The following is an 18,378-nucleotide window of genomic DNA, read 5'->3' as shown; positions in this document are numbered from 1 at the left end:
GTAATCTGATTACATTTAAGGGATTGGCACTAGGTTTGACACATATTAGATACTGAGTTACTGTCACTGTCTTCTGTCCTTATCATCAGTGTCTTATTTGTTGTTGTCATTGTCATCCTGATATAAGGTTTTCACACTAATACTTACTGCCGTCATTCTTCCCAGATAAGTGCCCATTTTTCACTTTTCACATTCTGTTTTTCCTCATGGGAACAATCTGAATCATACTTTAGGTTACAATCTGAACTATACTTTAGATCACAATCTTGTATATACTTGGTCTATTCTCCCTACCCTTACCTAGTTTGAAGGACTTCCTCTATATTCAGTCCTTCTTACAGGTGAGATTTAAAATATTTGGCCATTAATTTTCCTCCCCAATTAAATTTGAAGCTGTTTGTAATCATGCTTATTTTTTAAATATTTTTATTGATTTTCAGAGAGAGAGGGAGTGAGAGGGAGAGAGAAAGAAAAACATCGATGTGAGGGCAGAAAATCAGTTGGCTGCAGGCCCCCCACCAGTACCAAGCCCACAACCCGGACATGTGCCCAGACGGGAAATGGAACCGGCAACCTTTTGGTGCATGGGACGATGTCCAACTAACCAAGCCAAGCTGGCCAGGGCAATTCTTTAGAGGAAATATATGGTTTTGATTGTAGATGTCACATTTTCAGTTTATTTTTCTATTCTGTTATTCTGATATCTATTAAAAAGGAAGCTAATTTAAATGTGTATTATTTTAAATTCAGTTTTTGCTGCTGTAGCGTATGACAAAACACGAGAAGGTATGTTTTATATTTGTTCTTTTCTTGAATTTACTAGATATTCATGTATTTGTTGATTTGATCTGTATTGTTTATGATAATTAATGGTTTTTATTAATATATAAAAGGAGAGTTTTCCAAGATATTTAAAACTTGTGTTTATTGAAATTGCCACAAAACTGAGTGGGAAAGTTGAAGACTTTTTACTTCATTTTCTGCTAATTTTATTTTATAGGAATCAAGAACCCAGTCTCAGTTGCGAACAGACTCTTGTGTGAAGGGCAGAAGGGCAAGCTCTCTGCTGGCCGGATTCCTCCCTGGTAACCACTTTGTTCTGCCTGACTTTCCCTGGGTCTTTGGTCTTTGGTGCATGCAGTGTTTGAAGGCTATTTTTATCCACAGAAGGATGATGCTGTTGGTTGTACACCAGCGGTAGCTTGCCTTTGAGTTGAAGACTCACTTTGTTCTGTGATCTTTGTACACTTGATAGAACTCCGGATGGAATAGAATATTGTGGATTAAAGCAGAAAAGAGATCAGAGTTATTTTTGGTTTTGTAGTTGATTATAGGGATGTTTTTGCTGTTACTAAGTACTCAACTGGGGTCTTTTTATTATGAAACTTTAAAAGTGTCTTGCACATTCTAGTCCAGAGTCTAAACTAATTGTTAATCTTGAGGAGTTCTTAGAATAAAAGTACTTAATTTTTCTCATCTGCAGAAACACATTGTGACACTAAGATTAGTCAGATCACATCTCTTCTCCAGCATTAACATACAATTCTCATTAAAAACACTTTGAACTTTTCAAATAGTTATAAGAGTAGAGAGAATGTTGTAAAGAGCCCTCATGAACCTGTCATCCAGCTCCAATAATTAACAATGCTTTTGCTCTTCATCTCTTTGATGCATATATTTTTTATCCTAGCATTTTAAAGCAAATCCTCGACATCCTATTTTACCCTCAGATAGTTCTGTAAATTTGTCTGTTTGCAAAGCATAACCACCATCCTGTTAGCATGCCTAACATTATTAACAAATATGCCTCAATACTGTCTCATACTCAGTATGTGTTCAGCATGCCTGGTGTGAAGGTTACATTAGTGTTCTGTGTGAAAGCTATGACAGTAGTACTGTAGGAATCACTTTATTTGACTGTTACAATTTTAAGTCCTAGAAAATAAATTTATTAATAGTTTTGAAAAATCTTGAAACCTTTTACCTAAATAAATTAAAGGTATTCTTTTAATCATATACTTCTTAGGTGTTTAATTGTGGTATTACAAAGGTTGATTATTTAAAATTTTCAAAGAAATATTTGTTTTCAATAAAACAAGAGTAAGGGAAAGCAATCTCTAATATGTGTTTCATTATTTCCATCATGTTTAAGAAGTATAAAGTTAAGAAAAAAACAACCAAAATTCTAAAAATTAATAAAGGATACAAATAGACAACTTATAGAAAAGAAAATATTGATGACATATAAATACATGAAAAGGTGCTCAATCATATATTAATTAAGGAATTGTGAATTAAAATGATACGATATTTTCACCTTATTTAAAGTAGTAAAATTAACTAATAAGACTAATTAGACTAATTATAAGACATATATCCAGTCTTGTTGAGGGTGTGGAAAATAGGTTTTTTTGTGTTACTAGTGCTGGTGGGAACATACATTGATATAGTTAGTTGAGAGACATTTTGACATTATTGATTAATGTAAAAAATGACAACGCACATACTGCTTGCTCCAGCAATTACACCTTAAGACAGAACACCTTCACATGTACACAGGAAGGCTTGTGCAGCAAAAGAGGGCTACAGCAATGTGGCTTGTGTATAAAACTATACACAACCTAGGTGTCCATCAATGGCTGAGTAAACTATTTTCTGGTTGTATTATTAACTATGCAGCATAAATTAAAGAGAGTCACATTTATATATAGTAACATGCATAGATCTCTAAGTTGCTGAATGTGTTCAGTTTAGTTTATGTTTCCTTAAAACAGGGGTCCTTAAACTTTTTAAACAGGGGGCCAGTTCACTGTCCCTCAGACTGCTGGAGGGCCGGACTATAGTTTAAAAAAAAACTATGAACAAATTCCTGTGCACACTACACATATCTTAATTTTGAAGTAAAAAAACAAAATGGGAACAAATACAATATTTGTATTTGCATGTGGCCCGCAGGCCGTAGTTTGAGGACCCCTGCCTTAAAAAGTTACAAAATAATGTAATGAATACCTGTTTCCTACAACCCAGGTTAGGGAATAAAATATTACCAAAGATTTGAAGCTGAAGCCTTTCTAATGGGATCCTTATCCTTCCCTTTGTCTGTCCTGTACCTTTACCCTGACCCCCATCTCTATCCCTGCCCCTGCCTCTAGGTAAGAGTTGTCTTGAATGAAGCTTTTCTCTTTCTAATTTGTTCCTTCATAGAATCACATTACATATAATAGTATAATTTTCTAAGGATGGATACACACACACACACACACACACACACACACACACACACACAGTGGGGCCTTGACTTACCAGTGTCCCGACTAACGAGTTTTTCGAGATATGAACCATCTCTCGGCCGATTTTTTGCTTTGAGTTGCGAGCTAAAATTCGGGTTATGAGCCAGCTTCAGATACCCCACCGCTAGTTGGCACAGCGAACGTCACAGTGAATGCCACAACATCAGCCCAGCATCACGTGTCTCACTTGTTCACTTTAAGATTTGACATACGAGTAATTTGAGTTACGAGCTCCGTCACGGAATGAATTAAACTCGTAAGTCAAGGCCCCACTGTATACACACACACACACACACACACACACACACACACACACACACTCTAGAGGCCTGGTGCACGAAATTTTTGCATTCAGAGGGCATCCCTCAGCCCGACCTGAGCCCTCGCTTGGGGGATATCTGACTGATATGGGGAGCGGGCCTAAGCCATCAGTCAGACATCCCTAGCACTGCCACGGAGGCGGGAGAGGCTCCTACCACTGCTGCTGCGCTCTCCAGCCATGAGCCCAGCTTCTGGCTGAGTGGCGCTCCCCCTGTGGGAGCGCACTGACCATCAGGGGGCAGCTCCTGTGTCGAGCATCTGCCCCCTGGTGATCAGTGCGCATCATAGTGACTGGTCATTTTGAGGTTTGATCAATTTGCATATTAGCCTTTTATTATATAGGACATACATACACACACACACACACACACACACACACCACACACGTGGTCTGAAAATAAAGTTAACAAATTCACTGTGATTATTTTTGGGATAGGAGGAAAAAGGGAACAAAATGAGGTAATTATCAAAGAGGACATGTGTAATATTTTTATATTTTCCAAACATAAAATATGTGGGGAAAAATGATGGCCATTTTTCCACTAAAATGATGTCATATAGTAATCCTACACTTGTTTGGAACCAGCTATCTGATTCTTTCATGTACATAGTTCTGCTTTGTTCTTTGTTTTCAAATTGTTTCGACTATTTTAGGCATTTTACATTTCCATATGAATTTTAGAATCAGCCTGTCAATTTCTATAATAGCTGCTGGAGTTTGATTAGGATTGCAACATATCCATTTACTAAGAATTTCTTTAACTTCTCTGGACGGTGTTTTATAGTTTTCACTATACAAGTCTTTCGCAGCTTTTATCCAATTTATACTTAAGTACTTCATTCTTTTTAATGCTTTGATAAATTGCATATTTTAAAAATCTTAATTTTCAATAGTTTATTGGCAATATATATAATTATATGAATGATTTTTATTATAGTGATGTTCTATCCTAGGAATCTGCTATACTCATTTGTTCTAGTACCACATTTATAGATTCCGTAAAATTTTCTACATGGATAGTCATGTCTTCTTGGGATCTAATTTCACTTATGCTGTTATAATCTGGATTCCTCTAATTAATTTCTTTTTCTTTATTACAGTGGGTAGGACCTCTGATGCAATATAGACTAGAAGTGTGAGAGTGGACATTCTTGCCTTGTTGTCATCTTAGGGAAGTAACATTTGGTCTTTTACTGTTGAGTATGATGGTTGCTATAGATTGTTATAGATCAGTGATCTATAACACCTTTTGAGCTCGGTGTGTCAGCATTTTGAAAAACCCTAACTTAATTCTGGTGCTGTGTCACATATAGAAATTTTTTGATATTTGCAACCATAGTAAAACAAAGACTTATATTTTTGATATTTATTTTATATATTTAAATGCCATTTAACAAAGAAAAATCAACCAAAAAAATGAGTTCGTGTGTCATCTCTGGCACGCATGTCATAGGTTCACCATCACTGTTATAGATGCTCTTTTTTATGTTGAGGAAGTCACCTTCTTTTTTTTCCACTTCTTCATTTATTTTGTGTTTTTTTTAAAGATCCATTTTGATAGATATATGTTCATTGCCATTTTGTTCATATTTTTAATCTTTATTTTTCTTCTTATTTTTCTTAAAGAAGACCCTTTAGCATTTCATGTAATATTAGTTGTGATGGGCTCCTTTAGCCTTTCCTTGTCTGGGAAGCTCTTTATATGTCCTTTAGTTCTAAATGATAGCTTTGCTGAATAGAGTAATCCTGGTTGTAGGTCCTTGCTTTTCATCACTCTAAATATTTCTTGCCAGTTCCTTCTGCCCTGCAAAGTTTCTTTTGAGAAATCAGCTGATAGTGTTGTAGGTAGGTAACTGCTTTTTTCTTGCTGCTTTTAAGATTCTGTTTTTCTTTAACCTTTGGCCTTTTAATTATGATGTGTATTTTTGTATGGGCCCCTTTGGGTTCATCTTGTTTGGGACTCTGCACTTTCTGGACTTGCATGTCTATTTCCTTCACCAGGTTATGGAAGTTTTTCATCATTATTTTTTAAATAGGTTTTCAATCTCTTTCTATTTTTATTCTCCTTCTGGTACCTCAGTGATGTAAATGTTAGTACACTTGATGTTGTCTCGAGGTACCTTTATATTATCTTCATTTTTATAGGTTCTTTTCCCTTTTTGCTATTTTGATTGGGTAGTTTTTACTTTCTTATATTTCAAATCATTAATTTGATTCTCTGCTTCATCTACTGTACTGTCGAGTCCCTGTAAATTATTCTTCATTTCAGTTGGTGTATCCTTCATTTCTAACTTTTTTTAAGGTTTCCATGTCTTCCTTTTTTTATGGTTCCCATGTCCTTTTTTATGCTGCTGAAGTTCTCTCTAAGTACAACTAATCTTCCCCTAAGTTCATTGAGCATCCTTATAACAAGTGTTTTGGACTCTGTTTCTAGTAGATTGCTTGTCTCTATTTAGTTTTTTTCTGGAATTTTCTTCTGTTTTTTTGATTTGGAAGGTGTTTCTTTGTCTCCTCATTTTGGCAGCCTTCCTGTGTTTGTTTCTGTGTATTAGGTAGAGCTGCTACATCTCCCAGGCCTAATGTAGTAGGTGTCCTGTAGGGTCCAGTGGCATAGTCTCCCCCATCTCCCAAGTTGGGCACTCTAGGTGTGCCCCCCGACCCTGTGTGCACTTTCTATACCCTCCTGTTATAACTGACCCTTGATTGCTGCTGACACATCAATGGGAGTGATATACCCCAGGTCAATTGTCTGCAAGGACTGGTTGCAACCACTGACTACCACAGAGGATCAGCTGTGCAGGGTCCTGCCTCACAAAACAGGACTTACTTCAGCCGGGCTCTGGTGCCTGCCAAGTCTTCCCCTTGAGTGTGTCACTATGGAGGTGGTTGGATGGTGTTTTGATGTGGTCTGAAGCTGTCTAGTGGGTGCACTGGCCATGGGGCCTTCTGAGCCGCTACCTGTATTCTGCCAGGGTCACCCAGTTTGAGCTACAAAGTAATCTACAGATGGCTGCTACTTGTGCTAGGCTTGGAGGTACCTAGGAGAGGCAAAGCTGCGAACCATGGCCAGTTGCTGCTAGTGCCGAGTCTGGGACCACTTAGCGAAAAGTACAGGGTACACTGAGGCCAGATGTTGCTTGTTTGAGAGATTTTAGAAAAGTCTGAAGTGTGAGCCAAGACAGATCATTCATATGGAAAAGCAACTGGAAACAGCTTGGGTAGGCCTGCAAGTTTGTTGGGGTGGCGTCTCAGGGAATCACTAGAACAGGCAAACAGTGATAGTCAGGTTGATGGAGACTCAGATATAGTGCATGCCTGCTAACTTTGTAATGGGAGGGCTCAGAAAAAAACAATGGGCTCTGCCAGCACTTTTGTCTAGCAGAAAGCTGCCCCTCCAGCTGTTGTACTGATGCTAGACAATGTCCCTGGTGCCTTTCTAGTTATTGTCCCAGCACTGGATCTCAGAGGGAGTACGTCCAAGTAAGTTCATGCATGGGCCCTTTAAGAGGAACTGTGTGGCATTCCAGCAGCTTTCTGTCTCTCTCATCCACAGTCCCCACTGGTTTTTACAACCAGAAATTATGGGGACCTCTCTTCCTGGCAATAGAACTCTGGGCTGGGATCCCTCATTCCTCAGGAGGGATCTCCACAGCCGAGATATGCCTCCCAATTTTTACATGGGTATGGGACTGGCCCTTATCACATCTCCATCCCCCTACCAGTCTTTTCGTGGTTTATTCTCTAATCCCTTAGTTGTAGGACGTCCTTTTATATAGGTTTCAGGCACTTCTGAATCATGGTTGTTCTGTAGTTTGGTTGTCATTTTGGTGTGGTTGTGGGAGGATGTGAGTACTGTGTTTACCTACGCCTCCATCTTGACTTGAAGTCTATCTGAGGAAGTCTCTTTTTTGCATAATGTACTGAGAGTTTTTAATAAAAATGGGTGTTGCACCTTTTCAAATGTTTTGTTGCATTTATTGAGATGATCTTACAATTTTTTTACTTTGTCAATATAGTAATTGGTTGATTTTGGCTGTTAATTCAACAGTTGTATTTCTGGGATAAATTCTACTTGATCATAAGGTATAATAAAACTTTGTAAAGAATTTTTGCACCTATATTAATGAGAGATACTGGCCTGTTTTGTTTTTTGGGTATATAGCAGCCGTGGGCAAACTACGGCCCGCGGGCTGGATCCGGCCCGTTTGAAATGAATAAAACTAAAAAAAAAAAAAGACCGTACCCTTTTATGTAATGATGTTTACTTTGAATTTATATTAGTTCACACAAACACTCCATCCATGCTTTTGTTCCGGCCCTTCGGTCCAGTTTAAGAACCCATTGTGGCCCTCGAGTCAAAAAGTTTGCCCACCCCTGGTATATAGGGATATATATTTCTATATTTCATCAAATTTGGGAAATTTTTGCCTATCATTTCTTCAGATATTTTTGCTGATATTCCCTTCTATTCTTTAGGACTTCAATTACCCATCTATTTTACTTCTTTTTTTTAAAAAATGTTTTTACTGATGTTAGTTAGAGAGAAAGGAAAGGAGAGGGATAGATAGAAACATCGAAGAGAGAGAAAGAAACATTGGTCAGCTACCTCCTGCATGTCCCCTACTGGGTATCGAGCCCACAGCCTGGGCATGTGCCCTGGCCAGGAATCAAACCAGTGACCTCTTGGTTCAACCACTGTGGTACACTGGCCAGGCTCTATTTGACTTGTTGTAATAGTCCTATAGATCACGGATGATTTGTTTACTTTTTCCATTTTTTCTGTTTTATTTGAATAGTTTTCATTGCTGTTTTCAAGTTTAGTAATTATTTTTCTAAATATCTAATCACCTGTTAATCCCATCTAATTTATTTTTCATTTCTGACATTATAGTTTTTTATCTTTCGGAAGTTTGATTTGCATTTTTAAAAACTATCTTCCATGTATCTGTTTAATATGTTTAATCTTTCCTATAGCTTCTTGAACATATGAATAGAGTTATACTGTTTTAATTGAACATATGAATAGAGTTATAATGTCTTAATATCTTTGTATACTAATTCTATCATGTTTATTATTTCAGAGTTGTTTTCAATTGAATGATTTCTCTCTTCATTATAGATTAAATTTTCATTCTTCTTTGCATGTTTGGTAATTTTTATTAGATTCCAGACATTGTTTTATTTGATGCTGATATTCTTTTATTTTAATAAATATTCTTCAGCTTTATTCTAGGATATGGTTAACTTCTTAGAGGCAGTTTCATCTTTTCAGGTCTTGCTTTATACTTTGTTACATGCAACTAGGGAAGCATTTAGCCTTGAGTTGATTTTGCTTTGCTATCCAGGCCAAACCCTTCTAAGTACTATAGCAGATGCACCTAGAATGATGCTTTTTTTACTTTGGTGGGAATAGGAGCAATCTCTGGCTTTGTGTGAACTTGGGGATTGTTTCCTCTACAACTTTCACATTATTCTTTCCCATGCTCTCGTTAATTTCCTTTTATACACACTGATCTCTACTCAGTTGAAGAATAGAAGAGGACTCTGCCTTCTCTCTGGTACTTTGCCCTCTGAACTCTGGCTACCTTGGTTGGTGGATGTCCAATTCAGAGAGACTGCTGGCTTCTTCCTGAATTAACCTTCTTGTGCTGAGGCCTAGAAACTCCAGGCAGTAAGCTGGGACAGTCAAAGGGTTTACCGTGTTTGTTTCCTCTGCCTCAAGGATCACTGTCCTACATTTCCTACTAACGTCTAAAAACTGTTGTTTTCTATATTTTGTCTGACTGTTTTTTCATTGGTTCATGCAAGAGTATAAATTTCTTCCTTGTTACTCCCTATTGTTCAGAAGCAGAAATCTTTCACAAAAGTTCACTGTATACCTGCAGTAGTTTACAAAAGCTCAATTCCCTGAGTATCCTAGTGTATTGTTTCTTAAAAATACTATTTAATCTATTGTTGTTTATAAATTTATTAAATTTTTGAATATACTACTTTTGTTATATGAACTTTAAAAGAAAATTTGAAACCTAAAGATTAAAAGAAATATAAGAGACCTATCAAACTGTATAGATTTAGTTGGACTTCCATTCAAACCAAGCAGTTTAACAAAATAAAAACAATAGCAATATTTTATATGACAATTAGGGATATGTGAACCTCTATTGACTATATTTTGAGTCTAAGGATTTATTGTTAATTGTTTTTTTGGTATCATTGTTTATGTGTGGTAATCTGTTAAAAATCATTTTTTGAGCTGTACGCAAAATATTTATATTTGAAATTCTATATTTGGGATTTGCTTCAAAATAATTTGGGTGGGGGTATAAATGAATGAGATTAGCAATCTATATATATAAAAGGATAATATGCTAAGTGTCCGACCTTCTGACTGGTCGCTATGACGTGCACTGACCACCAGGAGGCAGATGCTCAACGCAGGAGCTGCCATAACACACACTGACCATTTACAGAGAAAACGGCACCATGGACCTGGCACCCACAAAGCAACACTCGGCTTCCCCCATGTGGGACACAGGCCCTGCCACCACCCTGGAGTGACAGCCCACCAAATTGTAGCCGATGCTGCCAAGACCCCATTGCGCAAAATGCGGCCCACAGCCCAGTCCAGTCTGGAAAGGGTAGCTGTGGGTGCTGAGTAATGACGTCACATAGCAACGCCCGGCTTCCTCTCCCTAGCGACAGGCCATTTAACAATAAATGGTACTGTGGACCTGGCACCCACAAAACAACACTTGGCTTCCCCCAAGTGGGACACAGGCTCCGCCACCATCCCGGAGAGATACCTCGTCAAATTGCAGCTTACATTGCTGAGACCCCATGGTGCAAAATGCAGCCCACTGCCCAGCCCAGCCCAGGAATGGTGGCTATGGGCACTGGGCAATGACGCAACATAGCAACTCCTGGCTTCCTCTCCCTAGCGACTAGAGTCAGGCGTGGGCAAACTTTTTGACTCGAGGGCCACAATGGGTTCTTAAACTGGACCGGAGGGCCGGAACAAAAGCATGGATGGAGTGTTTGTGTGAACTAATATAAATTCAAAGTAAACATCATTACATAAAAGGGTATGGTCTTTTTGTTTTTATTCTTATTCATTTCAAACAGGCCGGATCCGCCCCGTGGGCCGTAGTTTGCCCACGGCTGGACTAGGCTCCTTGGAGTTTCTTCAGCCCAGGAACACAACTTGCTTTATAGCCAGGTGAAAACATTTTAAACTTTAACCAAATGTCTGTGAAGTGTTTTCCTGTGCCTCATCTCATTTGATCCTCACAGAAATCCTAGAGTAGGTAGATAGGAGACTCGGTGGAATCCTCTTTTCTTTTCATTAGCTGGAAAATGGAGATTTAGAAAGCTTAGAAACTTGACCCAACTGAAAAGAAGTAAGAATTGGTGGACCTTGAAAATGACTTCAGGTTTTCTCACCACACAGAATATAGACAAACACTGCTGCAATTAAGTATTTTACCCCCTGTTCTCCCTGTGTGATCTACAATAATAATCTGCTTTGTGTTGATATTTACTGCCGTGTTGCTAACAATTACCTGAAAGAGAATTTTGGGTGTTATACTGGGCTGGAAAAAGTTTAGCTAAATCAGAAAGCAGATCTAATTAAGCACGTTTATTCTATATATATAAAAGGCTAAGTTGACTCGCGCATGCGCGATACATATAAAGCTCTCACTGGTGCCACTTGCACGCGTGTGTTTCGATCTGTCATTGTTGATCCTGAATTTAGTTGACACTTCTATTATAGAGAAAGGGCAAATAGTGATATTAAAATGTTCCTTCTAATTAATTTCCTTTCAATGTGCACGGATTTGTGCACCGGGACACTAGTGTACTGTATTAATAATTGATGAAATAGATTGATGATCCATTTAGTTCATAACACTGTTCTCTAAAATGTATGTTTGAAAATTTCTGTAATACATTTTTTAAAAAGTTAAATTCTTATTTTTTAATTTGTTTGTTGTGTTATTTTCAAATATAGCAGGTTCTTCTTTATTTGTACTTTATGTGTCTATAAGCTTTACTTAATAGCTACTAATTTGTCTGCCATCAATTTTGTATATTTGTGATGAACAAAGAAGTGATAGATAAAATAAATAGAAATTAGTTTTTAAGTCCAAAGCAGCAGCTATCATTTTCTCCTATATCTTTTTCATCCAATAAAGAATTTGATTATTGGGGTCTAGGAGCATTCTTAAGAGTTTTCTGAATCACTAAGTTACACAATTTTAGGTTCTTGGTTCTTTGCAAATGGGTGGTTCTCATCCATAAGATAAGTCTCATCCCTGTTTGCCCAGATAGCCCTTCTTGGGACCTTTGGCTGTGTTAGGCTTGCAGTAGCACCTACAGCTCAGCTTCCTGAAGGTGTTAATCATTCCACCTCAGGGCTGGCCTCCCTAGAGTGCTACTGCTTTTTGTTTTAATTCACTTTAGACTTGTCTTAATGTAAGTTAAGGTGGGTATAACAGAAGAAAAATGTTGTCCTTCAGGGAATTTTGACACCATAATTTATTTTTAATATCTCGTCAATGTTTAGTTAGTGCTTACTGTGCTTTAGGTACTATTCTAAATGCTTGGGATTATCAAAGAAAACACAAAGATTCCCATTCTTATGAAGCTTATAGTTTATTTAGGTAAGACAGAAATAAACTATATAATATGTAAATTATAAAGTATTTGGTATGGTATAAGGTGGAAAAAAGAAAAAATGTAAAAACAGAATGAGGGATTAGGAGTACTGGATAGGGGAGTGCAGTGTGTTGGGGTGCCATTTTAAGTAGGTGTTGTCAAGCACAGACACTGGAGCAGATGAGCGAAATCGGCCTTTGGGAGAGCCTGATAGAGAGTAGTTAGGATGAAGGCCCTGAGGCAGAAGCCCCCATGGCATGTTTGAGTTTTACAAGAGGCTGGAGTAAAATTAGCAAGGGGGCAACAGGAATAAGAGATAAAGGTGAGGGGCATCAAGGATCAGATCACTTGGGAGAATTTGTAGATTATTGTGAAAACTCCAGTTTTTACACTAGAGTACTCATGAAAGGTTTTGCAGTTTTTGAGAAGAGGAATGTCATAATCTGATGTGCTTTACAAGGATGTCAGTGGCTGGTGAGAATATACTGGGGCGGGGGCAGAGCAAGGCAAGTATGAAAATAGTGAGGCCTTTGCAACAATCCAGGTAGCAGGTGATGGTTGCTTAGAGCAAGGTGTTAGTAGTGGAGGTGGTGAGAAGTGGTCAGATTTTGGGTGAATTGTAAAGGTAGGTTTTTTTTTTTAAACTTGATTGAGGTGAAACTTTTCTAAAAGCTTTCTCTTTGGAGAGTCAGAAGACAGATAAATTTGAATTGGTACTGCATTTAAGGTTCTGGAAAGTCTTTGTTTTTTTGACATGTATAGTTTCTTTTTGGCAAAAGCTTATGTAGCTTTACAGGATCTTTTAGTGATTTCAGAAGCAGTTATTCCATTTTGTGTGATGATGAGCTTTTAGACAAGTAATTTTTATAGTAATTTAAGGTCTGATATTCAGTATTCTTATTAATAAGATGGCATCCAAATATTCACCTTCCTGTGAATATTGTAAAATACCCAAATTTACTTAAAAACTTGCATAGCAGACAATGGCAGATGGTTTTTATTTAGAATCAAGTCTATGAATGACTAAGAATGAAAGATAAAACTAAGAATATTTTGTAAAATGCCATTGATTCCAGATACTGGGATTGAACCCAAAATGATCAGTGGGCCTACTGAGAATACTAGATTCAGCTCCAAATGTCTGTCCTGATCATTTAGTTTATTACTTCAGCATCTCTTTTACATCTTTGCTTGAAGAAAAGTCATTTCTTATATCCAAATTCTGTTTCTAGAAGAAGGAAGTACTAAAAATGCTGTCAAGACAGCTCAACTCACATCCAAGTTCCTATTTCAGTTATTCTTCCATTTGAACTCTATGTGGCAGCTTTCTTTGCAGTTTCTTTGCAGTGTTTTTCATCTGATACGAGAATTGGAGAAACTGTTTTATATTTTCAGAATCCTTTAGAATTTTTTTTTTAAAGTGGGAGTTTGAAGAGGTAAAGTTGTTTATTCCAGTTGGCCCTTCCTCCTCTCTTTTTTCAGTGCCCCCTCCATCCCCACCTTTACGTACATTGGAAAACAGTTATTGGGCTTAACCATTTAGTTTTTCATTGGAACCATTTGGGTATGTTTCTGAGTGTCTACTTAGATTTTGTTTTGCCAGTCTGTCACCGATCTTCTTACTAACAATCAAATCTAAAGACTTCAATATGTATTGCTTTGAGTTTTTAGTGTTGGAATGATTAGAAGAATAGAAACAAAAAATAAGGAACAGCAAACTAATGAGTAGGCACTTGTTCAAGGAATCCATTACTAGCTGGCTGAGATCTTTAAGGAGTTGGCTATGGAAGGAGATGAAGTGACTGATTATAATGGTAACTGCTTGCTATTATGTGTTAGAAAATGGGGTGGTTAATTATCCTGCATGCTATTTGAAACCTTTGAAAATAAGTCTTTTAGAGCTGGCTAACAGTATTCCTTTATTTACTTTCTTATGTTCAAATGTGCAGTTTGAGGCTTAAAAATTACTTTGGGGACATCATAGTACTTTACTTCCCACAGTAAAAATGATCCTGAGGGTCAGGTATATATTTTTGTTGCATCAAGGCTTAGAAATGTAAGCACATTTCATTGTTTTAGGGCATTTCTAGATGTATCCACTCATTTTGAGTTATGCCAGGTGTAGTATAAGGTAAGAATACTATATCTGAAGACATTCACTTAAACTTTGACTCTTAATCAGATTAAATAGATCTTGTGATGTCAACTGAGAACTATGTTGATCCAAGATACTGGTAAATCTTAATATTTTCCATTGGTAAATCAACTACTTATGTTGGGTTTTACTTATTAGTTATTACAAATGAAATGATAACATTTCTAATTGTAAAATTTCTCTAAATTGGGAAAAATTTTAAAGAATTTCTTTTGGCATATAGCCATATTTTTATTTTAAAGAAGTCTAGAATTATATCTATATGCAAAGCTTTTTAGTTGCCTTACTATATTACTTAATTGAATATGTAGAGAAGATGACACTGGGAATTTTTAAAAGAATAATTTTTCTGTTGTTAGCTTTTTAGTTGGAGAAGGAGCCTACAGATGGGCAGTAGATCATGGAATACCTTCTTGCCCTCCTAACATCATGACCACAAGTGAGTAAAAACTTTTCAAAATTAAGCTATATTAGCATATATACCTGAGAGTGTTATATTGCTTTTGACCCAGATAGTACTGATATTTAAGGAAGAAAGCTTGTATGTTGAAAAATTTTAGTTAAAAGACACATAGAAAATTATTTGCTTTTAAGCTATGTTTATATTCCTGAGGTCCCTGCATTGCATCTTTTTAAAAACAAACAAAAACCTTTTATTTATTTTTAGAGAGAGAGGAAGGGAGAAGGAGAGAGAAAGAGAAACATTGATGTGAGAGCAGAGCATCGATCGGCTGCCTTCTGCACGTCCCCTATCCAGGATCTAGCCTGTGACCTGGGCATGTACCTTGACCGGAATCGAACCAACAAACTTTTGGCGCATGGGACAATGCCCAACCAACTGAGCCACACTGGTCTGGGCCCTGCATTGCTTTCTCATGTTTTTATAGAAGAATTGCTAAAAGGATTTCTTTTAGGTTACTTAAAATAATTACTAACAGTAAAACCATAATACCACCCCCTCAGAGAATGAGAAGAAAACAGATCATCATTTAGCTGTCCCTGAGTTGAGGAAGGCCTTTCTATGTACCAAGTGTAAGAGAAGGAAAAGCAAAAGTGACTGTGGGAGTTAAGACTGAAAAAAACACTTACCATAAATATGACAAAAGGATACATGTTCTTAATCTATGAAAAGGTTTACCTAGCCCTATCCGGTTTGGCTCAGTGGCTAGAGCACTGGCCTGTGGACTGAAGGGTCCCAGGTTTGATTCCGGTCAAGGACATGTACCTTGGTTGCGGGCATATCCTCAGTAGGGGGTGTGCAGGAGGCAGCTGATCGATGTTTCTCTCTCATTGATGTTTCTAACTCTCTATCCCTCTCCCTTCCTCTCTGTAAAAAAATCAATAGAATATATCAAAAAAAAAAGGTTTACCTAAATTAAGAACCACACATGTAATACCCCAGTAGAAAAATGCTCAAAAGTCATAAGTAGGTAATTTAACTAATAGGGAAATTTATATCAAAATTAGGACATGTTAAATTTGTTCTCTTAATTTGTGAGAGTTAAAAAATATTACATTATTACTGGTAGATGTGTGGTGAACTGAACATCATATATTATAGCTACAACTGTGAATTGGCAGAAATTTTGGAGGATAGCTAAATAGTATCGATCAAGAGCCTTAAACATATTCTGATTCTAGGAACTTGTCATTAGAGATACTAAGGTTTATATAGAAGGGTGCAATGCTCCAACTAACTGAGCCACACTGGCCAGGGCTATTTTGTTTGGAGACACCTCACCTGGCACCTTAAGGTCTAGAGTGGATGCTTATTGGGCCTGCTGTGTATTTGTCATTGCTGGTCTTCACCTCATCATCATTTGGGATTTCCTTTTCCTCTCTCCAAAATCACATTATCTGTTTCCTGAATCAATCAATCTACCTACCTATCTGTCTATCTATCTATCTATCTATCTATCTATTTATTTTTAAAATTATTTTGCTTCTGCATTTAGTATATGCAAGACTAGAAATAATTTTCTCTTAGGCTTTTGAAGAAATTATTTTTATTTTAAAATTTTCAGTCTTGCTGTTCAGTCCTTTGGCATTTTGATTCCCAGTTTTTTGTGTGTATTCTTTCTCTTTGGAAGTAAGCTCTTAATTCCCACGTTCTTATTAACACAGTGAAGTATCTTGGGATGGGTCTTTTTTATTCAGCATTCTGGGTACTCATTTTGTACTTTCAGTGTGGAGATTCGTATGCTTCAGTTTTGGGGAAACTAAAAAAATAGTATACTAATCTCTTCCCCTGTCCTTCAATTTTCTTTTTCTAATTTCTATAAATTAAATGGTGGATTTTGCTCCAATCCCTTGTTTCTTTTTCAAAAATTGATTAATTTTTAAAAAAAATTTCTGTTTTTTGTCCTGTCTTGGAAGTTTCTTTAAGTTTATCTCCTAAGTTTTTAAATTGTGATGAATTTATAATTTTGGTTTTCATAGTTTTTGTTGTTAATCCTCACCTGAGGATATTTTTTCCGTTGACTTTTAAAAAGAGTGGAAAGGAGGGAAGGAGGGAGAGAGGGAGAGAGGGAGAGAGAGAAACATAGATATGAAAGAGACACATTGATTGGTTGCCTTCCTCATGTGCCTTGACAAGACCAGGGATCGAACCTGCAATTCAGGTATGTGCCCTTGACTGGGAGTTGAACCCATGAGCATTTGGGTGTGTGGGGTAGTGCTCTAACCATTCAGCACACTGGTTAGGACTGGTTTTCAAAGTTTTGATTTCTAGAGATTCATCTGTGATGAATACTTTTAAAAGTAGTGTCCTGTTCTAGGTTCACGAACTTAATATGTATTTTGGCTTATCTCTTAGGATATAATTCTTTAAATTTTGTTTTTACCTGCTGTTTCTCTTTTTGCTGTCTTATTTTTTGTTTCAGACCCCAATACATGTTAGCCAATTTCCTCAGCCATACAGTGACCCTCTGATGTTTTCATGCTCATGAGTGTGGCACTTAAAAGCCATTTGGAAGCTTTGTTTGTGAGGACAGGTCTGGGTGACTTCAAGGGGGATGGTGTGATCATGCTTTTTTTGTTGAGGGAATTCCCAGTTGTTCCCCCAACAAAACCAAATGTTTGTATGTGTTTCTTTTGTACTAGTTAGAGAGAAATCTTCCCAGCTCTGGCAGGGCAGTAGCCAGTATTCTGGTTTAGATCAAGGGAAGGGGCTTTTAAAATTTTTTTTCCAGACTTTTTATATAAATCCCAGTTTTAAGCAGAACCCTCATACCTGCCCCTAGGCTGTACTTGATGTCCACTTATTTGGGGCCCTCTGGTTCAGCCTCTCCAGTGTTAACCTCATGTTTCCTGCAAGCAGGAGGAGGGGATTAGGCATCTATCTGTTCCTTATTGATAGCTTCTGCCAGTTTCCCTGTTTTCAGTTTCAACCTGGCTTTGAGAGATAACAGGTGCTTTCTGTTTGGAGCTCTTCTGATGGTTTTTGGTCAGAAATTACTTTCTTTGGAAGAAATTAGTTTGATTAGTAATGTCTTGGCTACTAGTCATCGGGGTTTGTCTTCCTCTACTCAGTTACTGTGTATTCATTCATTTGCTTTCTGCATTCTAGCATTAGGTTGGTATTACCCTCCTCATTATTATCATCCCAGTGTATGTCAGTCTTTTGCCTCTTTAAATTTCTTTTTGGTAAGGTTTTAGTAGAGTGGAGATGAACTTGCTCGTGTGCTCAGCCAGTTTTAATTATTTTGTACTTCTTATTAATTCAGAACATTTATATAAAAAGGTGTTATAAAACAGTTATTACTAGATATTTTGCAGATGACAAAATATTTTGACTATACATTAGTGTTTTGTGCTTATAAGAAGAAATATATATGTATATATATACACACACACACATATTGCTAATAGATTTCTCGTTACTTACATAAGCAACTAACAAGAAATATTCTCTGAATAAGTAAGGTATTTGAAAGTTAAGTGATATATTTATCTAT

The 18,378-nt window shown here is 37.1% G+C and overlaps 1 protein-coding gene across 16 annotated transcripts in view; it reads left to right on the top strand.

The window, feature by feature from the left end:
• TASP1 (taspase 1) overlaps positions 1–18,378 on the top strand; it is a 256,206-nt gene that overhangs the window by 55,859 nt on the left and 181,969 nt on the right. For 15 of the 16 annotated variants that reach the window (XR_004969959.1, XR_004969958.1, XR_004969960.1 and 12 more), the window contains exons 6-7: positions 1,001–1,085; positions 14,782–14,861. Coding sequence is in view for 13 of the 16 variants with exons in the window: in XM_036322238.1 (XP_036178131.1) it covers positions 1,001–1,085; positions 14,782–14,861 (165 nt within the window). In the remaining 3 variants the exon portion in view is untranslated. Of the gene's footprint in view, positions 1–516; positions 787–1,000; positions 1,086–14,781; positions 14,862–18,378 lie in introns of those variants that run through there. The other variant, XM_036322244.1, reaches the window with a different exon arrangement.

The sequence above is a fragment of the Myotis myotis genome, unplaced genomic scaffold (assembly GCF_014108235.1).
Source record: "Myotis myotis isolate mMyoMyo1 unplaced genomic scaffold, mMyoMyo1.p scaffold_m19_p_9, whole genome shotgun sequence".
NCBI lineage: Eukaryota > Metazoa > Chordata > Mammalia > Chiroptera > Vespertilionidae > Myotis > Myotis myotis.
The sequence above is the reverse complement of the archived record's forward strand: the minus strand, read 5'-3'. Positions and strand labels throughout refer to the sequence as shown.